This window comes from Ursus maritimus, unplaced genomic scaffold (assembly GCF_017311325.1).
Source record: "Ursus maritimus isolate PB19 unplaced genomic scaffold, ASM1731132v1 scaffold_19, whole genome shotgun sequence".
NCBI lineage: Eukaryota > Metazoa > Chordata > Mammalia > Carnivora > Ursidae > Ursus > Ursus maritimus.
Window position 1 is genome coordinate 33,238,450 of NW_024424341.1, and position 24,300 is coordinate 33,262,749.

A 24,300-nucleotide genomic window follows, 5' to 3' on the forward strand; every position below is an offset into this window, starting at 1 on the left:
GAGAAGATTAGATTAATATATTAAAAGATAGAGATGACCCGATTAAACCAAAGATGAAAGAATTCAGGTGAGTGAAGGATTCCCTAAGGAGAGACCCTTAAAGACAGAAAAAATCAGCTCAACTCAGCTACAGGGAGGAGGAAACCGGGCCAATCAACTGAGAAATGGAGGGACAACTCCAAAACTATCAAGAAATGGCGTGCACCTGTCAATGTGCAGGAAGGAAAGGTGTGTCAGGAAATGCACTGCAGTTTGTAAGACACACAAAGAGAAATAGAAAAACATGGGAAGCTGCCCTGGGATGAGGAAAGGCAGAGGTAAATGGCTGGAGGGGGCCAGAGAGGATGGCACGGATGAGCTGCGGACCACAGAAGACTTCTACCACACGGTATCAGCTTTCAAGAAACACATCCAGTCCAGGCAGGGATCGGAGTCTGTGCCCATTTTCCCTACCAAGACCGTGTCAAACCTCAGGCACAGAAGGTCATAGGGAGGAAGGAAGGGAAAGTTCAGGCAGATCATCAGAGGATGCTATCCCCAACTGAGGGATGCACTGTCCATGCTATTGCCATACTTAAATGGTCTTTCTCAGGAACTCGGGCAACTCTGGTCATCATGGGCAGTGGGGTTAGGAGAGATCTCTACACCTGCCCAGAACCATCCAAAATGGAGACTTTAGGGTCAGTACAGCCTCGTCTTCAAGGTCCTTTCTCTCAACGGCTCACCATATGCAATACCTATATTTTGTTGGGTACTTAGTAGGCGATTCACATAGCTTACCTCCTCCAATGCTACCAACAACCCTGTAAGACACAATTTTATCCCCATTTTAGAGAAGACTAAACCAAAAGCCAAAGTCATCATGCCATCAGAAAGTGCCAGGATAGGGTTTAACATCCAGCATCTTGATTTCAAACTTGACGCTTAATTCAAGCACCAACGCTCAAATCTAATACTAGTCTTGGGCCCTCCCACTGGTGTTGGCTCTACTTTTCTTCCTAAGAGCCCAATCTTTACTAAACAGGGCAGGAAGGAAAATTCGGATGTTACACCTGGACCGGTGTCGTGTGATGCTATTACCAAGCCAAGCTCATTTTGCTGTGTTATCATCTGTATATCTGCTTGATAACCCCACTGAACTCTTTGGAGACAAGCCTGAGAGTTACTCACTTCTGCGTCTGCAGGACTGAGCACAGTGTCTGGTAAACAGCAACTGCTGTACAAAGGGCTCATCGGGGAAATGAATGAGTGAAAAACAAATGGAGCAACTCCATTGCACCACGGGCCAACTTCATAATTAACAGTCCTGACGTTGGGACGCATTCCATGTTCACTTCCCAATGTGCTGGTCACACTCCCACAACTTTGTATTAGCCCCGTGCATGAAAACATTTGTTTTCTGAAATCAGGCTCATCTTACACCTAGATGACTCCTATCAAACTGGCCCTTCCGCCTCATGACAGCCGAGCGAGATCTCACCTCTCAGAGATACCCAAGGAGACAGCGCAGTGTCAGTGCTATGAATTTTCCTTCCCTTGCACAGAAAGTAGTAACACCATTTGTAGTCTGAGCCATCAGAACACAGAAGGAAGAGGTCAAGTGACCGGAGTCCCTCTCTGTCCTGGAATGCCCGTGTGCTAAAGGTCTCGCCCGTCTCAATGCAGCTCTGCTGTTACCTGGTTGGGAAGTCTTCCAGAGCAGCTCATCCCTCTTCTTGCAGCTGTATGGACATCCTTCTTCTTTTACAGCCTTTACTCTACCTTCCACCATTCATTCAGCACACAATTAGGGAGTGCCTATGAGATGCCTGGCACCTGGGACACGCTGATGGGCAGAAACAGACAAGGATCCTGCTTTTCAACAGAAAGTACTGTCATGATGGAAATGTTCTATGCCTTCACTGCCGAATACAGTAACCAGTACTTGCATATGGCTATTGAAATTTTAAACTTTTTGTTTCATTTTAATTAACTGAAATCTCGCCACACCTGACTGGTAGCCACCATCTTGGACAGTGCAGGTCATCATGCTGCAGGATAATGATCTTGCATACCTTGCAAATCCTGATGTACCTTTTCTCGACTGTCTGACTCCCTGCTCACCCTTAGATAGAGTCATAAAGACAAGGGCTGTGTTGGTCATTATTAAATCTCCAGGAGCAGTGCAGCCCAGCACACAGAAATGGCTCAGTCATTCCTGCACGCAATCAATGAGCGGATAAAGGAATAAGTGTTAGACGTATAATCAAAGACCTACAGAAGTTTCCATTTCCTGACCGAAGGAGAGGGAGTGAGAACAAGAGGCCAGAGAGCAGGAAAGGGGTCTGCTTCTGGCCCCATGGAAAGATGCAAGCCCAGGAATCACCCGTCCTGCCCATTCGCCCTACTATTCTAGTCGTGATCAGTGCCGTGGGATGCAGATTGATTCACAGAGAAAAGGGAGGGCTGGGACCACCTTAAGGGCAATTCACACTGGAGCACCTTCAGCTGCAAAGTATGGCAGAGGGGTGGGTGGTAGGGAGGCTTAAAATAAACAAAAAAGAAGACTCATCAGTTCCAAGGTTGAGCGAAACTATCACTTTGTTGACTGCAGGGTTCGGGTTTTCCAGCTGCAGTTCTTAGAAGAGAAAGTGATAGTTCTTGTGCATGAGAGCCATTTCCTGGTCTGTGGTTGACTCACCCAAGATCCCTAAAGCGTTGTGGACGGTTCTGAGAGCACCCCGAGATGGGAAGGCGGGGGTGGGGATAGGGGGTGTAAGGTTTACACGTCCAGTGCGTCGGGAGGAATCAGACTCAGCAGTCAGGGACGGCACCGTCTTTCAACAGAAGCATGGCTGGGCAGTCAGGATGTTCAGGGTGTGGGGGGACTGAAGTTGAAAAGACACCCTCCCCCCTGTCACTGCACCCACTAGTGTCACAAAGAGATCAAAGCACCCAACCTGCACCTGAACTCAATACGTGTGTGGTTATTTCACGGCTGGTCACTGTCCCAGCCCCTAACTGTCCCCGAGTACAGAATCCCTGAATTCAAGAGCAAAGCCCAAATTGACAAATTTTTAAAAATCACACTTAGTCGTGTTAGCCATTATCTGGCATGTTATAATGATGCCTCCTGACATGTCATGAATTTTAGGAAAGCTGAGGTTCCAACATTACTTAGAATTGCCAGGAGGGATAGATCGTACAACTTATGCTTATCGTCAGATGACTTAATGTTTTAAACAGGAGAGCAAAGCACAAATCCAACATGTAAAATAACCTGATTAAAAAAAACTTTTTCCACAGGTCAAATCATGTCTCCTGTGCTAAATCCCTTCCAGGGCCATGCCAACCCTCAAAGCACTATTGCGCCAGAATCCTAGACCACAGAGAGGCTCCCTAGGGTCTTCAAAGTGCAAAGTGACTTGGTTTAAAATCCATTTTCTCGCAACTAATGTATCATTGAACATTATATCAAAAACTAATGATGTACTATGTGTTGGCTAATTGAATTTCAATAAAAAACTTAAAAACTAAAATAAATAAATAAATAAAATCTGTTCTCTCATCTTCTCTTGCTGTGGCTCCACTCCCAAACTCTGTGGCTGGTCTCACCTGTCTTCCAACCTGAACTCACTCCTGCCCCTAAAACACCCTCCTCCCAGGATGACTTGAAGTTCTCTGAAGCTGCCTGCACTTTCCCGCCCCCAGGCCATTGCTTCAGCTGTCCCCAGGTCCCTGAATGCCATTTCTCTCAACCTTCACACGGCAGATCCTCAGGGCCACCTGCAAGATTTCTCTTCCAGGCAGCTGTCCCCTCCTCCCCGAGCTCCTGGGCATGGCCCACCGTCCACCACAGGGCCCCCCGTAGCCATCTGTCTGCACCCTGAGTTCTCAGCATGCTCGGCTTCACAGCTGGTCATTTGGGACCTTCTGATCCCTTCATTGGCTTCATTTAGCTTGAAGCTCTCTGGAAGACCAGGCCAGTTCCCAGCACACAGTGGGCACAAAGTCAATGCCTCTTTAACTGAATTATAGAAAAAAATAATGATCTCGAGAACCTAAAGAAAAAGAGAGAGAGAAAGAAAAAGCATTTTCAAACATGATATAGCTCTCGTCTGAGCTCTCAGATAACCCCATCCCTCAGGAAGCAAAACAGCAGCAGTTAAGAATGTGGGTGTGAGGTCAGACCCACCGGCTCTGAATCCTGGGACAGCCAAGTACCAAACAATGGGCCCCAGGTATTTCACCTCAATATGCCTCAGTTTCCTTCTCTGTACAATGCGGAGACAGAGAGGCCCTACATCCTGGATTAACTGAGTTACTATGTATACAGAGCTCATAGCATGGGCTCAAGAAATCAATGTTGGCTGTTTGGGTATGGTACGGAAATTTGGTATGGTTGATTAGTCTTTTCCTCATTTATTTGTTCTCTTCCCTAAACTGTGAGCATCTTGGGTTCTTCATCATTATATTCCCAGAACACAGCACGCAGAGACCCACTTCCAGGTACACAGCGCCTGGCTTCTAGCAGTAACTAAATGTTTGAGGTACACATGTGGCTTATTGATGATGTTTGAAGTGGATATTATATATTTTCCACAAATCTTAATAAGATCCAGTGTCTTGGTGCCTGGGTGGCTCAGTTAAGCATCTGCCTTCAGCTCAGGTCATGATCCCAGGGTCCTGGGATCGAGTCCCACATCAGGCTCCTTGCTCAGCGGGGAGCCTGCTTCTCCCTCTGCCTCTGCCTGTAGCTCCCTCTGCTTGTGCTCTCTCTCTGTGTCAAAAAAATAAATAAATGAAAATCTTAAAAAAAAAAAAAAAAAGATCCAGTGTCTACTGTCTAGAACATTCTTCCTTCTCCTCTTTGCCTGACCACAACTCCAAGCAACCTTTGGGTCTCAGATTAGATGCTGCTTCCACCTGGAAGTTACACCTCTAACCTCCTCCTTCTGGCGGCCCCTCCCTCACGCACGGCGCTCCCACATTACAGGGCGCTGCAATGTTTGGCTGCTGCCTGGGGTTTTCCCTGCAAGAGGCTGAGATGGGCAAGGACCACACCACCTCTCACACACTGCTGGAGCCTCAGCACCCGACACCATGTCTGGCACCCACAGGTGCTCAGCGAACCTGGAGCCAGCTGCTTCTCTTTCCCACCAAGCGAATGTGAGGAGGTGCAGGAGGGAAGCCAGGCCAGCAAGAGGACATCTTGTTCAAACTCCAGGAACACAACACAGATTCACCCTTCTCCACTGTGGAGAAATAGGAGGGAATCAAGAAAGAGGTTGAAGGTGGAAAAAAAAAAAAAACAAGCACACCCGATCTCTGTATTAAGAGAAGAAAAAACACACCTGAGTTAGGAGTCTCCAACCCAGTATCGTTGTCACCAAGATGGCAGGGAGAAGGCTCAAGATTCTGACTTCCATCAAGGGTGGGAGTGACAGGGTTGGTCATGCTCCCACCCAGAAGTGAGCCTCCCAAATCGGCCTCACTGGTTTACACAAACAGAATGAAAATCCGTATCCCAGTGTCCATGAAAAAGCAGCAGGGCATCTGCAGTAGGGTCAAAAGCATGCCTTCGAGGAGAGCAGGAGGAGGCCCCGTAAGCACCACAGTCTAACAACGGGGAAGGAGAGACCAGCGCACTGCGCGCTGTGAGCCAGGCCCCCACCATTCAATCCTCCGTGGTAGGTACAGCTACTCCCAGAGCACTTGCCTAGAGTCACCGGCTCCACAAGAGGCAGAGTCTGTACTTGACTCACAGACCCTCTGTCTCCAAGGCCGCCCCTGCCTCGCTGCCTCCAGAGTTTACCGCAAGTTTAAAGGAGACATCTAATCCTTTCTGCAACTGGGATTTCTATTAAGGAGTCCACTGCATGTCTCTTCCATAGCAAAGGACTACACAAAACACAGAAATGCAACCCAAATGAAACGCACGCCGAGAAATGGATCTGTAGTACCCTCAAGGGCGGTGGGGGGGGGCAGAACCAGGGGCGGTGGAGGGGGGAGCCCAGGCGTTTAATTAAAAGCCTGTGAGACAGCGTGAATATTAAGAGAGAAGAAGCGTAGCAAGTAGGGCCCTCACGGCAGATGGTGAAAACAACTGTCAGACAGACAAGGGAAAGGGGATCCTTTCGTTGCTGCCGCAAAGAACCTGACAAAACATTAGCTCTCAATGTCAGGACCCCAGGAGCAGAAAGCGCAATGTGAGAAGGCGGGACAGCCCAAGGTGGAGGTGACGCTGACATAAGTGAATGGGGGCTGGACCTGGCACGGGACCCACATCTTACAGCAGCAAGGGATTCTCACTTTCTCTCTTTTGTCCATTCATGCATCCACTCCCTTATTTGGCAGGTGTTTCTTAAGCACCTACTATGGGCCAAGCACTGAGAGGTGCTGGAGACACAGCTGTGAGCAGAAGAGGGACCAAGCCTGCCCTCATGCAGCTCAGGATCTCATGGAGTGAGGGAAGCAGAGATCACCCACGTGATCAGGTTGTGACACTTACACACCGAGGGACGTGCTGTCGGTGAAGAAATACTGCTCGATGCGTGCAAATAGACTGGACACTGACCGACATGGGGAATCGCTGTTTGAGTGAGCCACAGACGAGGAGAGGTCGACTGCCCAGGCGAGGGCTGGTGGGAGGGGAACACACACGCAGGTGTGGACAGGGCACAAGGCAGGCCGGATTGGGCAGGCTTCACAGGCCCTGCTGAGCATGGGCTGTGTGAAGGACTTCCTCAGCCTCTTCCAGAAAGAATCCAAAAACACCCTCCTATTGCAGGCTCCACCTGTCTGCTTCTCTGGCCAACCCTGACAGCCCAGGGAATCCCCTGGAACTTTAGCCTCCCCTGGGGGGTAGACTACAACTGGCTGGACTGCCACATTCCTTGTGATATGGCTCCAGGCACCCACATGTGGATCCTTGGCTCTATGGCCCTGTGCCTGCCGTCAACATCCCCACCATCCCTGCCTTCTTCCTGGCTCACTCTGGCTCCTTCTATCAGATTTCAACTTGTGCATCACCTCCTCCAAGAAGCCCTAACTCCTTGCCCAAGCCAGCTTAGGCATCCCTGCCTATAGCCACTTCTCTTTCTATGGGACAAGGCACTGTAATTATTTGTCTAAACAGTGCCTGGTATACAGTAGTCACTCGATGAGGACTGGTTGAGTTAACATCTATAAGACAGGATTAGTACGCACAGTACGTTAAGGGCTCTAAAACGCAAGTAGGAAAATACAAGGATCCAGTTAGAAAACCGGGAAAGGTTTGAAACAACAGGAGCTAATATTTATCAAATGTCTACCCTATGGCAGGTAATATTCTTAGGGCTTTCTGTGAGGGAGTCCATGTATTCTGTACCCCAATCCCACGATACAGGATTGTTTCTGTAGTTTATGAATGAAGAACTTGGCCCAGAGAGGCTGAGCCACGTGCCAGAGGCGACGCAGAAGAATGCCTCTGTCTACACACCACACTGAGTGTTGGTGGTGAGACGATGTTCGGGCCGCTCCCAGGGAAAGAAACACCGCCGGCAGAAACATGAGAAGATGTTCACACTCATTGTAAACTGAAATCACAATGAGAGAACCTGGAAAAGCCTGATGAAGACTTGGCAACAGCCACGGTTGGCGAGAGGGTGTCTTTGGAGGCAGCATAAATGTCTATTAGAGAGAGGACAGTCTGTCTGGATGCTGGAAAACTCCGGGCAGCTCAAAGGGGAAGCAGATCCACATGCCTGACACAAACGGGTTTTTAAGTTAAAACAAGATGTTCTCACCATTTCCAGTCTTTACTTGGATGTCACCTTCTCAGTGAGGCCTTGGATTCTTGTTGCGTGTGCGGTGTGTGTGCCTTTGAATCTGACGCCCAGAGGGAAATCTCTCACTACTAGTCATCCCGCCTCCCTGGAATGCCAAGTCAGCATCTTTGGAACCACTAAAGATGTCTCAGAGGCAGGCCCCAGGGGTGCCGGCCAGAATCACGCCCCAGGACACAGGGAAACGTGTGCTGGTTTGAACTTAATCGCTGCAGTGCCTTTTTTCCTTCTTAAAACCATTCACAGACCTCTGAGAGCTTCAGCATCGCTGGGCCTGACACCACACCCCACACCTCCCCTTGGCTGTGTCCCAACCTCTCTGACTGAGCCTCAGTTTCCCTATCTAAAGGCAAGGCCAACCATGGCAAACCTTGTTGTGTGGCTATGCTGTTGGGTTGCTAACTCAGAGAAATGCTGAGGGGACTGGATGCTATCCCGTGTGCCGGACACGGAGGAGGAGCTCAGCACCACCACTACCATAATCATCAAAGAAGACTGGCCTTTTGTCTGAGTGCTAGGGGCGAGGGAGTAAGCCATGGGCCTGGGGGCCCACCCGACAGGGAGGAGAAGCTTTTCACCAAAGCTGGCAAGCTGACATTCATTACTGTTTTGAGACCCTCTGCAGACAATGCACCCCCTTACTGCTTGTACCCTCCGGGGGGGATGGGGTGTGGGGGGCACTTCCACCGCTCACCCACTTGCTTGGGTTCACCACTGATGAATGGCGGCTTGGAAATAGTTCCTAAGACTTGTTTTGAGGTAGTCGAGAGGGGAAAAGAGTATCTGAGCTGACAAGGAAAGTGATGAGTCGATTTCAGAATCTTGACATCAGCTTCTCTGGATGCCAAAAATGAAATCCAGGAGCGGGGAACCGACCGCAATGTTGATTTCCCCCTCGGACTCGCCACAGGTCAGGTGACAGTCAGATTTTCCATCCCCGTCTGGCGCTTTCGCTCCGAGGCAGTGGCCAAGTTGGAAGGTCTTCCCATTACCCCGTAACAGAGTTATAAGTTCATTCATGAGCACCAGTCACGTCCTTGCCACACTTTGAAAGACAAACTGGACAACCCCCCCCAGTCTGCTGCTGTTGTTGTTGCTGGTTTGGAAAACGACCGACTTTTAGATAATAACAGAAAGGTTGGTCACAGTCTGTGGGCCTGGGAGTGGGTGTCTAAAGTGTGTCAGAAGAACAGCTGTGCTGGGGCAAATAGATACCTACATTAACAAGAGGCCACTGATGTGACTCACCCGTGGCTGGGAGCTGCTGACCGCGACACTCAGAGCCAGTTTCCCCGCAGCCTCTTCCGGAGGCTGTGCACCTCAAGGAGCAGTGGTGATTCTACAGGTCATGAACTGGGGTCATGTTCAGGGCACGGAGTGAGAAGTTTCTGGAGGTCACAATTTTGAGGAAGTATCCAGGACTTTTAGCACTATACCCTGAAGCAGAATCGACCTATGATTTCCCCCGCTCTTCCCCTCCTCGGCTGGTTTAGAAATCCAGGTTGCACTCACCTCATCAGAGGAGATGGAATGTCTCCTTTTTTTCTGCTCTCTGCAATCATTTGGGTAAGACAGGGATTACCTGCTCTAAAGCACGTCATAGACTCGCCTGTAAAACCATCTGGGCCTTGTGTGCCTTCTTCCTGCTATTTTTATGAGAGCTGCGTAATGATGGCGTTGATAATTTCTTTAATAGTTATGGATCTATTCAGGTTTTCTGGTCGTCCTTGAGTTCATTTCCTTAAGCCATATTTTTTTTTAGGGAACTGACCATCTTATCCAGGGTTTCAAACTGAATGACACAGAGTTAGTTACTGTATCTCAGGCTTAGAAGGATTCTATCCTTCCAGTAATAAGCAACAAGGGCAAGTCCAAGTGCCCCATCAGCAGTCTCAGTCCCCCACCCCCCCAAATCAGGGCATGTGTTTGTCCTGGATCAGGGTTTTAGGAACTGCCTTGTGCTGCTTGCAAGCTAGAGGGGCAGTGGTGTAGAGGCCCGGAGTCGAACTGCCTGGATTTCTCTCCTAGTTCTGACCTGGGCACATGTAACCTTAGTCTCCTCCTCTGTAAAATGGGTAGAACAGCCATAGCTAGTTCTCAGGACCGTACGAGGATCACAAAAAGTACTTTGTAAACCCCAAGGCCTCATCGTAGTAGGGAAATTCTCGTACTCTAAAACTCTGAACTTCATTTTTCATTTCACAAACTTTCAGCTTAGGATTCTCATGACTGCCAACTCAAGGTCCAGAGCAAAAGCCCTTCCTCTGTGTCCAGTACCACCAACTGATATTCACAACCACCATCTGTCATTTTCGTCCCAACCCTCTTGGTGCTCATTTGTCTGGAGCAGTAGATCTGCAAGTGGGGTCCCCGGACCAGCAGCAGCACCTGGGAACTTTCTAGAAATGCAGACTCTCAGGCTGTACTCCACATCTACTAAATCAGACGCTTGGCGGGTTGGCATAACAACCCTGTGTTGTGACACACCCTTCAGGGGATTCTGATGCCGGCTCCATGCGTGAGAGCCCTAAGTTCTTAAAAGCCACAGGGCACTACCTACGCTCCTGCTGAGTCCTGAGGTGCTTTCAAAGCATGCTTACTCCCCGATGATCAATGAAGGGCATGATAATCATGCAGGAAGAGGAGTGGGAAGAGATAAACAAACATTATAGAAGTGAAAGCTGAGATCATTTTAAAAGATCAATGGAGAGAAAAGGCAAATGTTGCCTGTTTGTGTGGGGTGACTCACTCAATGAGAGGAACCATTCTGAAAACACTGAATCAAGCAGCTTCTGAGCTGCAGTGCCCGCACGACAGGCAAGAGTCATCGGGACGCAAGGAAAAGGATTCTCAGAATTCCAAGAAAAGCGAACGTGGGGCACAGGCTCAGCATCAACACAGGAAGCTCACGGGCTTCACGGACATTCAGGGAACGCTGGGCACCTGTGGGTTGTGCTCGCGCTCGGGGCAGAACGCTGGCTCGAAGTTAGGGATGCCGCTTCCACAGGTTAGAGGCTCGTCTGCGTCTATAAAGTACTGATGCTCTGGCCCATTCAGACAAGGGTGTGCCAGCCACTTCTCCCGGACCAGGCCACGAGAGAAGCCAGCTAACTCAACAGCTTTTCCATACAGATGAATCTGGTCTATTTTAGAGAAAAAGACAGAGGGAGAGAGAAGAAAAAGAAACACAGAGAGAGAGGCCTGGTGGAAAAGTGCATCAGCAAGAAGAAGTGACGTCAGGGTTTAAACGTTTGGAGGACCAAATCACATTCCCACTTCCACAGTCTTTTTTTTTTTTTTTTTTAAAGATTTTATTTATTTATTTGACAGAGATAGAGACAGCCAGCGAGAGAGGGAACACAAGCAGGGGGAGTGGGAGAGGAAGAAGCAGGCTCATAGCGGAGGAGCCTGATGTGGGGCTCGATCCCAGAACGCCGGGATCACGCCCTGAGCCGAAGGCAGACGCTTAACCGCTGTGCCACCCAGGCGCCCCCCACTTCCACAGTCTTAACATCTAAGGTACAACTCTGGCTCGACCAGCAAAGGGATCCATGAACCACTGCTGAGAAACCAAGTACTTCCTCTGCAACGACTGTATGGTTAAAATTCAGCATTTAAAATGCATAACCCACCCCCTGCCCCTGAGATCCGGATTCATTCGATTGGGGTGGAGCCCATTTTTAACAAGCTCCCCAAGGGATACTGAGGCAGATGGTTCCAGACCACAGAGCCATTTGTCATTACCAGAGGAGTCAGAATCAAGAGCAGTACTCAGTCGCTGCACACATTTCACAAACATTACTGGGGAAAATGCAGGCTGAAACCAAAACACCACCCGCCAGAGCCCCAATTTAGCATTTGTTCCCACAGCACAGATCAGGGAAGTCAGCAGTAAATGAGTAACGTGTTACATAAGTTGCTTTTCTGTATGCAGAACCTTAATTCACCAACGAGAAGTTAAAATCATATAAAAAGCAACAGCCCACCCCCAAAACAAATGCTGGGAAAGCGAAGCCAGGATCTCCCCAGCCCCTTCTGGCAGCCAAAGATAATCCGTCCTCTGCGCTGCAAACCCCACTGGCTCACCTTGTGCCACTAGGAACCGGATCCTTTGGTGGAGGTGGGGAAAGGTAGAGTTAGGGAAGTGGGGAGGAAGACGACAGTCAGGTTTCCACTTGGACATGGACTGTGGCTTCATCGAGGCTTTTCTCTGGTTGAAAACGTAAGTGGAGCCATGTTTTACTTGACTACACCTCTGACCCCTTGCTGGCAAGTTCTGGAACCACAAAACCCCTCTGTCTTGAGTCTTATCTAAGAACCCCGAACCACTTTATCTCTTTGGCAAAGATTCCCAGTCTTTTCCTTTCCCCAGTTATCCTAAGACCTAAGATAGTAAGCTAGTTCTAACTAGAATGTTAAAGGCTGACAGTGCTTGGAGAATTTATCAGCCCAGTGACCAACAGAGGATGTGAATGTGGGCATGGCAAAGCTATGCCATGTATGTAATACACATGTTACCTCTTCCACTGAGCTGGCCTCAGGAACCTCTCCACACTGACCTGGAGCCATCCATGCTCACCTTACTGGATAGTAAACTGTAAGTTTCAGAGGGAGAAGTCCTTACCTATCTTTTTATTGCTCCAAGCACCTAGCATGGTGACTAACCCTTAGGAAGTGCTAAAAAAATAATAAAATAAGCACTGAATTGACTTAAATTGACATCTGATGTGAGCCTTAATTGCCACCCCCATTTTGCCACAGAGCACGTTTCAAAATGCATTAGAGTCACCTGGGGTGCTTGTTAAAACCCATCTTCTGGGCTCCACCCCAGACTTAGTAAGTCAGGCTCTATGGGACCGTCATTTTTGACAAGGTGCCAGGTAATCTTACACACATAAAATTTGAGAACCGCAGCCTTAACCTTACAGGGGAATCTCAAGGACACCAATACTATGGGATGTAATTAAGCCAAAGAGCCCTTTGAGAACGCCCAAAACAGAACAAAATAGAGGTAGGTAGCTTCCTCCTCTCTCTCCAGCTATATGCCCAAATAGAGAATATTCAATGTTGGGGGAAAATAAGGCCAATTAGAGACCGGAGACAAGAAAGGTCTAGAGAAGAAGCTTTCTGGAGTTAAGACGGGGATTTAACTCAGGCTCATCCTCACCTCCCTCCCCGGTTGTGGGGTGCTGTGCCCCATCAGCAGATCATGAACTAGGGGGCACTGACGAGGCCCAGAGATGGAGAGCTGATGGCTAGGAGCTCTGCCCCACTTTGGAAAGTCATGTGGAATGAGAGATGCACCTCCATCTAGACTTCGCTACAAGTCTGGCTTCTCAGCTTCACCCTGCAGGCTGGTGGCTACCTCAGCTAACTGTCCCCCCTCGTGCTTCTCCTCCCACTCTTGGGGCAGCCACATTTTGAGCAGGGCAGAGGACTGCTACCAGCCAGGTTCTTGGCATCCACACTCAAGGAGCCTCAGAAGTTCCCCTCACCCGTCGTCCTCCCCGAGACAGGGAATTCCTCTCCCGCGGGCAGCTGTCAGGGGAACGTCAAACACGGATGTTTATGCCAGGCCTCATTTACACAAGCCCACTCCTCCCCGAGAGATGAATTTTTAAAACAAACAGCTTTTACATATGTTAGCAGGCAGAGTCATGTCAGCATCAGGGATCCCCAGACGGAAACGTGAGTCAATCTGGGGCAGACACTGCTAAATAAATCCTGTTTGGGTGAAATTCCTCTCTCTGGAATAAGAGGAACCTCAAAGCAGATCGCTCAGATTCCCCGGCAAGATTCCCCAAAGACGCCCCCGCTCTCTGCAGCGGGGCATGCCCTGAGCACTTTGCACTCAGATCACCATTGCTCTCCTGAGCATTTGCCTCCGTCACGCCCCCTCCTGGGAGCTCTGCCAGCCCGTCCCACCTGCGTCCCACACCCCTACTCCCACACACACTCTGGTTCCATCCAGGGCATCAGATGTCCCTTCTCTGTTGGGCACGGGTTGTCCGTGCTCATCCCAAGGCTTCGAGTTCTGGCAGCTAAAGACAAAAATGCCAGCACCTAGACACACAGGTAGCTGACAAATGAGGGAGTGCACGAAAGGTGTACAGATGGCTAATCTGGAAGCTCCGGGCCGCTAAGGCTTAGTCAAGGAGTAATTTCACTATCAAGGAAATGTCAGGTTTGGGAGCTTTAATTACCTGGGTCATTGCCTCCTCTTACCTTAACTTTGCCTGTGGGCACTTGGTAAAAGGGAGGAGTTCTGTAACTTTTGCTGGGTTGCTTCCAGGGTAGAAGAAGAAGATGCAAACCCCAAGAATTAGCAGAGGATGTGGTCAGGGCAGCATTCAAGACCTCTACAGACATGGGGCCAGAGCCCCCAGGCCAGCAACAGACAAGGCGTGAGAGGCTCCGGTTTAAGAATGGGTTTAGAGAATTTCAAGTCCAAACTGCGTCTGAGAAGAAGGGCAGACCCCCACCTTTCTGGGCTACACTGCAGGGGGCTCGATGAGACTTAAAGCATCCTCTTCCCTGGGACCTGCATGCCACCCCAGAGAGACCCTTGCCCTCTGGGGACATGAGTCACAGGTCCTGGCGGGTGAGGACTTGGAGCTGCCCTCACAACAGGGGCTCCAGAGTGGTTACCATGCCCCAGGCTGTATTCAAGGAGTCAGGAATTTTCAGCCCATTACAGGCCTTGGCTGGAGCATCAGTGGCTTGGCCTCCCCCCCCCCGTGCACAGGTGTCTGTAACCAGTGTGAGAAAGACAGAAGGAGAATTACTACCTAGCTAAGAGTCAGGGTTGTTGGAGTGGGGCTAGGGGGGTCTTAGTAGCCCCCAAGGCTGCCTGAAAAGCCCCAAACCACCATGGCCAGAAACAAACACGGGGGCGGGGGGTGTTGGCAGGGAAGGCAAGCCACGTACCGAGCCCGTTCTCCGCCAGTGCCGCATGGGTGACGCCACATTCGGCCAGCTCTTGCTCTCCTACATCATTCAAATCCAAGCCAGGCTGGTGGGACCCGTTTCCAAAGTGCCTCTCGTCCTTCTCAGAGCTGGCGTCCCCATTCTCCATCCCATTCTGAGCCTTTTTCAGCGGCATTATCTGCAAACCACTGGGGGTAGTCCTGTAAGACACCGTCTTGGTGGCCCTGTCGCCTCCCGCAGGGGGCTTGGCTGAATACCCTTTTTTTGGCTTGGACAGGGAAGGGTTGATTCGCTTCCGTTTATGGGAAGTCCCTTTGCTCTTTCCAGACTCTGAAGGTCTGTGGGAGAGTTTCTCAACCGACGGGCCTCGGCCGTCACGCAGGAGCTTGGAGGCGCTGGCCTGCTTCCCTGATTTGATCCTTTTGTCCTTGGACACGTGCAGCCCGTTGAATTCGTCAATAAACTCTTCACAGTGCAACAGATGGTGCTCCGGCTCCCACGTGTCCTCCGTGCTTCCGTAGCCTTTCCATCGGATAAGATACTCCCATTTCCCTTTCTTGTTCTTCCTCTTGTCTACAATCCTTTCAACCTGGGACACAAGATGAGAGAGTCAGAAAAGAGAGGGAAAAAAAAAAGGAGAGAGGAAAGAAATCAGTCCCAGGCAACAACAGCACAAAACCCTCACTCAGGACAGAAGCACCTGCCGGGCCCCGGGGCGAGCCGTTCAACACCAGAAGCCGACACTTCCAGGAGTGTTCGAGAAGGCTGGTTTATTTTAGGACACTACTAAATGGAACCAAAGGCACTCGGCTGTCTCCCATGACAACTGTGTGATGCCATGCCTGGCTGGTGGCATCTGCCTGTCCGAGGCTTACTCTTGCTTGAAATCACAGTGCAAGCTTTCACTAAAGGTCTCTATTCTTTTCATTGCACCAAAGTGAAATCAGACATTTAAAGACCAGTTTGGTGTGACTTTTTCACCCCTACTTATGGTAAGTAACATTTATGGAGCACTTACATGGTAGGCACTATGCTTAATGTATCCTTATTTATAATAATACGAACGCTTAGTCGCACTCACTGGCCAGGTACTAAATGCCAGGCATGGATGACCCCATTTCATTTCCCTCTGATGACAACTCAGTGCAATAGGTATTCTTTCTAACCCTAATCTACACTGAGGAAACGACACTTCAGGGAGATTAGGTCACTCGACCAAGTTCCAAGCTGGTAAGGGCAGAGCTGGGATTTGAACACTTTTACTCCCAATTTATTTTCTTAATCATGAGGCCATACCAATTCTCTCAACCACAAAAATCTTCCATACTGACCAAAACTGATTTGAATTGGCAAAGCCCAATATCCCTCCCTGCCCCCACCCACAGTAAGCTCCCCCAGCCTACAATGCAGGGCTAAGAGGTGAGATCTGAACCTCTATCTGTCTGGGTCTAAAGCCATGTGCTACTGTCTACATATCTTCAAGGCTATGAAAATCTGCCCTGTCTTCAAGTATTCTCATGGAAGAACACACTTAGAGAAACATCAGTCCTGATGCTAATAACCGGCCAATCGAGGGGAAGAAAACGTCAGGGTTCACCATTTATTATTCTTTCAACTTTGCCCTAGATGAAATTCTTTAAGTTTAAAAAACATGACAGAAAATTCCCAATGTTCTACCCCCCAAAAACTAAATTTCAATGAAAAAGTAAAGCAACTACATTCAAAAGTTCATTGCATTTCAATGTCAACATAATGGAATTCTGACCCAGTGAAATTAATGAGTGAGGAATATGCCCTTGAAACTCATGAAAAGAAAAACAAGATGAGAGGGGAGAAGTGAGTACAGGTAGAGTTGATCATTTTTCCAGATGCGTACCAAGTGCAGGGGCGTTCATTATATGACTGTTTAGGTGTACATGTCTGAATTTTTATGTTTAAAATTTTCCACAGTAAAAAGTAAAAAACGTCGAAAAGTGAGATTGTCTCCCAATGGCTGATGTACAACAGAGGCTATGCAAAATAATTAAATGATTTTCACTGCTTTGCACCTAATAAATATGCAAATGACTAGGCCATACTGCCTCTTCATAACACTGCTTCTTAGAGACAATTTAAATGGTTCCCTTAATTGATTTATCTACAAATTGGCCTATTTCTATTAAAATTCCTTTCTTTACAAAATGCTCTGTGAACATCTGTTTTCGATTTATTACATAATTTTCAGATGTATCACACAAACTCTAGAACAGTTTAAAAAAGTAAAACCATGCCAAACTAATCCAACTTCCCAATCTCTGGATCAAGGAATGGGGCTAGTTGAGTTTTCATTTATGATGATGCTCCAGAAAGTCAAGAGTGTTTCTGGAAGAGCCTGCAGCCTTGAACATTTGGAGGTCTTTGAAGGGGAAAATGCTCTGCAGGTTTACAGCAGTAAACCTGCAGAGGTAGGTGAACAGCACCCAGGCCCTGCCTGAAATAGCAGCATTCTCAAGAACACCAACCTAAGGGTATCAGAAGGAAGCCCAGATATTTCTTAGGAGCTAAGGGATTTGTGTTGGCATGCAGGTCTCCAGCTTCAGAAAGCATATGGAGAAACTTTTTCCCCAGGAGAAACTTCTTCCCCAGGATGAAGCAGAAAACCATGTTAGACAAACAACCAACACAAGGGATAGGTGGGCAGATGGATGAATGAATAGATGGGTGGATCATGGGGTGGATGGATGGATGGATGGATGGATGGATGGATGGATGGAAAAATGGATGGCTGGTGGATGGATGGACAGACACATGGGTGGACAGTGGGATGGTGGGTGAATAGAAGGATGGATAAATGGACAGATGTCTGGACTCATGGGTCAAAGGGAGGGTAAAGAGGTGAGTTCAGAAATGGACGGGTGGATGGATAGATGGCACTCACCCATCAGAATGGGTGTATAAGGCTATGGAACAAGACTATCTGGTTTAAATCTCCTGGTAAGCCTTTTATTATGTGTTCTTGAGCAAGTTAAACCTCTTTAGGCCTCATATGACTCATCAAGCAAGGGGGAAATAACAGCACCTACCTCACAGGGTGGTTGTGGGGAATATACAAATAAGTAGTTTTTCATTCCTTAGTAAAGGTCACTTAATCTTGCATATCCTCCTGTGAATACAAACCATGGTGGTATCTAAAGACAGAATGTTTCTACACCCTGCAAAATATGACCTCCTAAGGATAATCAACTCCTCCCTGGGAAGGAGAGTCAACCAACTTACATAAGTCCCTCTAAGTATGAGAGATAGCTATGCAGGGAAGCTTTGCTCAAGAAGCCTGGGGAGTCAGCAAGTGCACAGTGTCCACACAGCTATTGAGGGCCACACTTCTGGTGGGGGACCTGGTTTCTTCCCTCCTAGTTACTGGAGGATTGAGTCACAGAGTCACAAATGGAAACAGAAAGGCTACTGCTGCACCTCTGGTTCCATCCACAAAGCCACTGGGTGGCTTGACAGCCATTTCTACTTAAATTAACCCAATACCAACAACAAATAGTATTTTTTTAAAGATCTTATTTATTTAGAGAGAGAGAGACAGAGAGTGTGTCTGTGTGCAGGTAAGCAGGGGGAAGGGCAGAGGGAGAAGGAGAGAATCTCAAGCAGACTCCACACTGAGCATGGAGCCCAAGGCAGGGCTCGATCTCACCACCCTGAGATCATGACCTGAGCCAAAACCAAGAGTTGAATGCCTAACCTACTGAGCCACCCAGTACCCCCAACAACAAATAGTATTAACAGGACCATCTCTAATAGCCTAATGTGTGGGAGGAAACCATTGGCTCTGCCACCTTCTGTCCACATGACCCTGGGCAAGTTGCCCAACTTCTCTGGGCCTCAGTCTCCCCATCCGTAAAATAGGTTCACAAAGCCTGCTTTTTTCAGATTCACAAAATGAACTTTTACTGAAAGACCAAAATGCTTACAAGGAGCTCAGAAGAAAGCTGGCTCCGCATTTCCCATCATACTTAGAATCTGCAATCTCCTGGGATCTAATTTCCTTCTTTACATCCCTGTATAGGTTTTCTGACCCTCGTTTCCTCTTCTTCTCAGGAGACTCTCAAACAAAACCAGAATTCTAATTTGTGCTGGTGATAACAAAAGCCCACGTAATTTAGGACGTGATCTTGCTAAGACTGCAATATTCTCTGTTTGGGAAATCCTTTCTTCCCCTCGAGCTCCCCCAGACTCTTCCACTGTCCCCTAACATCTTACACCTGCTGAAAACACAGACCTGGTCATCCAGGCTCTGGCAGCACCACTCCTGCGCACCCTCCCACTTCACTGGCACAAGGCCTCCCGCACAACCTAAAGTCCAGTTCCTCCAAATGGAGACAGTCATCAATTCCCTCCCCTTGTAATTACTGACAAACACATGAATGATATCAAAAACTCGTGTGCTCACACACACCCACCAGCCCCTTTCTTTCAAAGATAAGCAATCTGAGACCTTGAACTGTTTCTCAGAGTTCAACCAAATCATTAATTAACATTTACTCCCTGTGATCCCAGGCAGCATGAGACACTCTCCTACTGCAGGCGGGGGCACGGAGCTTCCAACGCAATTATTACCACCACCGCAATGACGAGCGGATGGCTGTCTCATTAGGAACAGTAATGATGATAATCACCTTTATCGGTACATGCTGTTCCAGGAACTGTGCTGACACTCATGAAGTTTTAGATTTCACCTTCATACCCAGGCTGGCAGCTGGGCATGACTCTCACCATTGGACAGGTGAGAAAGCTGAGGCTCAGAGAAGGTGGATAACTTTCTCTGGATCACAGAGTCAGGAGGTGGTTGGCCAAGACGGGACCCCTTGCTCGTCAGAACCCTCAGCCCAAGTCCTCAGCCCCCGGGCCACACTTCACCAGTGGGAAGCCCTCAGGCTGGTGGGGACATAGCCCTTAAACGAGCCAGCATGAAGTAACATGTGGTGACAAATGAGAGTGAAGAGAATGTAAGAGAGGAAACAGTGACGGAGGGAACGGGGCTACTCCAGGTCGGACGGGCAGGAAAGGCTTCTGCGAGAAAGAACAAGTTAAGCTAACACCGAATGGGGCCTTCCAGAGGTGGAAAAAATTTGAACCGGGGAGAGGCCTTTCTGAGCAGAGAGAGGTCACTTCCCACCTTCCCCTTCAACCTTCAGCCTTCCACTAGCAAATCATACCACCGCCATCTCACATGCATCCAGCATTTATGAAGCGCCAGCTGCTGCTCTATGCTGCTCTACCCATAGATTAACTATATATTATATATATGAACTCATTTAATCTTCAAAATAACTCAGTGAAGCAGGTCATTTTATTCTCTCCCTTTTTTAAACAGAGGATAAAATGGAGGCACCCAGAGGTTAAGGCCCTTGGCCAACAATCAGTGGAGAGCTAAGACTTGGCCCAAAGCATCTTGGCTCCAGAACCCATGCTTTCAGTGAGTGCACTATACCCACCACCCACTCTTGTCCAATGGGCCCAACCTGGCTGAGGACCCAACCTGATGGCATATCTAAGCTTCAGACACTTGCCCTCAGCACTGCCAAGGTCACAGAAGACCTAAAGCACCTATACGTGGCTCAGGAGTAGCCTTTTGGGCCTGACTCCCCTGGCTTGCCATGGGGGCCTCCCTCCCCTCTGCTCCAATTCTCCATGGGTTCAAAAGGAAACAGACTAATCATCAATCATATTCTCATCCCAGCTTCCCACCAAAGAAAAACAGTGTATGAAATCATAGTAGCTCAGAAACTGGGGTTACCAAAGATTTTCCAGACTCTTGAAGGAATGCCTCCCACACCAGATGGCACTGGATTGATAAACTGTGTGTTACTAAGACATGATTCCCCTCTGAATGCCAAGAGCAAGAGCAAGAAAGAATAAAGGAAGAGGCCCATGCCTGCTGTGTGCCCATACATTCACCAGAGCAACCATCCCTAGACATCCCCAGATTCTAGACCTCAAGCCCCACACCCACAAGGACCTCTCTCTCTCTGTATCCTTTCAACATCCTGGGACAACTTCCTTGGGTGCAGAAAGGCACAGGTACCCCGTCATTACAACTCGGGGTATGAGGTCCTCGGCAAGGATAAAGATAGGACCAGTCCGGGAAGCAACTAGGTATGAGCTGTTTCAGGTTGGGAAGGCTGATTGTTTCAGGTTGAGAAGGCAGTATCAACAGGCAGCGTTTCCCACTCAGTCCAGCAAAACTGCACTGGAGCAAGAGCTGCTGGAGCAAGAAATTAGGCTCAGAGCCATGTAATTTAAGCTAGCCTTCCCGGTGAGAGTCTAAGGGGGGATCTCAGTAGCATCCAAGTGATGAGGGACCAAGAGGAATTCCCACACCCCTCTACCAGAGAGACCTCTCTTTGATCAAGAATACACAGGCAAAACCTGGCAACAACATCGTTGCAGACACATTCGTAAAGAACTTCTAAAATGTATCAGAACACAATCATCACTAAAGGTTCTCAGTAAAATCATAACTAGGAAAAGCACTACTGCACATTTTTACATAGCATCTGTGTCGTGTTTCCAAAGATGATAGAAAAATATGAACTCTGTTTTTAGAAGAGAGAAAAGGAAAGGTAAATGATGAAACCCATAGGTTGAGCAGGAGACTGAAATGAAAGACTCATTTACATAAGAAAGGATGTAAGGAAACCAAAAGAAAAACACAAGCAAAGAAATAAAATTCCCAAGGGAACCAGGAAAGGACAGAATCAACATGCAGAAAATCAAATCCGTGAGGGAGACAAGGTACTTGAAAAGCTTTCCAAGGACACAGCAATTCTTAAAGAAAACCTTAAGGAACATGAGAACCAGACATCCAGGAGGGTCAACAGAGATCCAACCAAGGTTAAGTCTGGTAGGGGAGAAGAAATCAAAATGGGACAAGAACACAAATAAGGCCTACCAGAAAAAAAATCTCTGTATCTTGAGTCTGTAGGTCAAGGAAAGATAATGACGGGGGAGCCAGAGGTGAGAATAAACTGACTTTATTTCTTTATTCTTATTCTTGCAAAACTTCTTTTTTAAAAAATATTTTATTTATTTATTTATTTATTTGCAAGACAGAGAGAGAGCACATGCAGGAGTGGGGGGGAGGGGCAGAGGGAGAAGGAGACTCCCCACTGAGCAGGGAGCCCAATGCAGGGCTGGATCCCAGGACCCTGAGATCATGACCTGATCTGAAGGCAGACACCTAACCAAATGAGTCACCCAGGTGCCACACAAAACTTCTTAATTTCAAAAAAATTAAACTCCTCACTCTCACACCCAACTCTCCCCTATCCAAAATGGTAGGGGAAAAAATCAGGCAGACTTCAGAGAACATTAAAATACCAGAATAAAAATTGAAAAAAACAAATATTGTAAACTTAAGAATTCTAAAACCAGGGAAGTGGGCCTTCAGATGAAAAGGAAGGAGGAAGACATCTCATGTGTTAAGGAACAAAATATATATAACTACGCATTCAAAAAAATGACCTCTAGGATCTTGCAGTTCCAGAAAATAAGAAAGTATTTAAAAATTAAATAAATAAGCTCTGAATGATGGGAGAATGCCAAAAAGAACCAACTGAAAGAGCTCCTAGTGGCCAAAGCTAGAACAATTTGAATAAGAAAATAAACAGCAATAGTACTACATTTATAACCCAAAGACTAAAATAAATATCCATGAGTTCATCTGATATAAATAAATGAATTACTTATCAGAAGTTGTCTGCAGGCCAAATCTGGCCCAAGGCCTGTTTTAAAAATAAAGATTTATCGGAACATACCCATGCCCATTCATTTATGTATGATCTATGGGTGTTCCAAACCACAAAAGTGTAACAGAGACTGCATGACCCGTAAGGTCTAAAATGTTTGCTATCTGGCTTATTACAGAAAAAGTTTGCTGACTCTGTAATAAATAAACAAATGGGGGGACAAAAGACCAATATCCCTTATGGAAGAATTCCAAATAATAAATGTAAAAAGAACAAGGCAAACAGAAAAATCACTACTGGAATACCACAGAAATAATTGCTGTAGTCAAGATCCACAGACAGATGATAAAATTAGTGGGTAAAACTTTAAAGAGAAATCAGATATTTGCATAGCATCAAAGTATCCCCCCAACATGCTTATTAACTACCATGGTAGTTTTAACAGATGCCCATCAACTGATACCCCTCCTTTAGGGGGTGGAGCTTAATTCCTCTCCCCTTGAGTGACAGGACTCAATAACTTATTTCTAATGAGCAGAGTATGTGAAGGGAGAAACAGTAACTGTACAGTGGAGAGACCTGGCAAACACCAGTGCTCAAGGCGATAACCACAATAAATCATGTCGATGCCATGCATACTCTGACACACTTCACTTGGGTGCTTCCTCTATGGTATAACTCCTCAACCCATGACCTCTTGGGGAAACATCAGACAAACTCAGACAGAGAAACAATCAACAAAACAGCCGACCGATATTTCTGAAAAGTGTCGAGATCATGTAATGCAAGGAAAGATGGGGATACTGTCTGGGACTCGAGGGGCACTGAGAAAGTAATGACCAGATGCAGAGTGGTATCCTGGATCGGATCCTGGAAAGGATATTCATGAAATACTGGTGGAATCCTGATGAAGTCCACAGTTTAGTTCATGATGCAGGACCAATGTTAATTTCTTAGTTTTCATAAATGTACATGGTATAAAATGTAAATAACTGAAAACTGGTAAAGGCGTGTATGGGAACTCTGCGTCCTATCTCCGTAATTCTTCTAAAAATCTATAATTATTTCAAATGAGGTTTTTTTTAGATTTTATTTATTTGACGGGGGGGGCAAGCGAGGGCACAAGCCAGGAGGAGAGGCAGAGAGAGAGGAGAAAGCAGAGTCCCTGATGAGCAGGGGGCCTGATGCGGGGCTCAATCCCCAGGACCCTGAGATCATGACCTGAGCTGAAAGCAGATGCTTAACTGACTAAGCCACCCAGGCGCCCCTCCAAATGTTTTTTTAAAAGTACAAGTGTAGCATTTAGTATACACAAGTGTATACTAAAACTTAAAAAAAAAAAAAAGCATCTAAATATTAACAACAATCATAAAACCTAACAAGTTTAAGCACTCATCATATACTTATTTGCTTAGTGATAGAAATTAAAAGAATAAGCAAAGATGGGGGCACCTGGGTGGCTCAGTCATGCCCTGAGCAGCTGGAGATCTCTTCAGCTTCTCTCTCTCCCTCCCCATTTGCCCCTCCCCCAAATCGCGCATGCTCTCTCTCTTCTAAAATGAATAGATGAGGGCGCCTGGGTGGCTCAGTCAGTTAAGCAGATGCCTGCAGCTCAGGTCATGATCCCAGGGTCCTGGGATCAAGCCCCACATCAGGCTCCTTGCTCAGCAGGGAGCCTACTTCTCCCCTGCCTGCCGCTCCCCTTGCTTGTGCTCTCTCTCTGTCAAATAAATAAAATCTTTTTAAAAATAATAAATAAAATAAATGGATGAATATTAAAAAACAAAAAGAATAAGCAAAGATACATCAGGCAATACCAAATTTTGTACAGAGTA

At 47.5% G+C, this 24,300-nt stretch overlaps 1 protein-coding gene across 1 annotated transcript in view; it reads right to left on the reverse strand.

Moving 5' to 3' along the window:
• Positions 1-24,300, reverse strand: part of CDYL2 (chromodomain Y like 2) — a 161,319-nt gene that overhangs the window by 31,596 nt on the left and 105,423 nt on the right. The window contains exon 2 of the mRNA XM_040633629.1: positions 14,733-15,321. Coding sequence (XP_040489563.1) covers positions 14,733-15,321 — 589 coding nt within the window. The remainder of the gene's footprint in view (positions 1-14,732; positions 15,322-24,300) is intronic.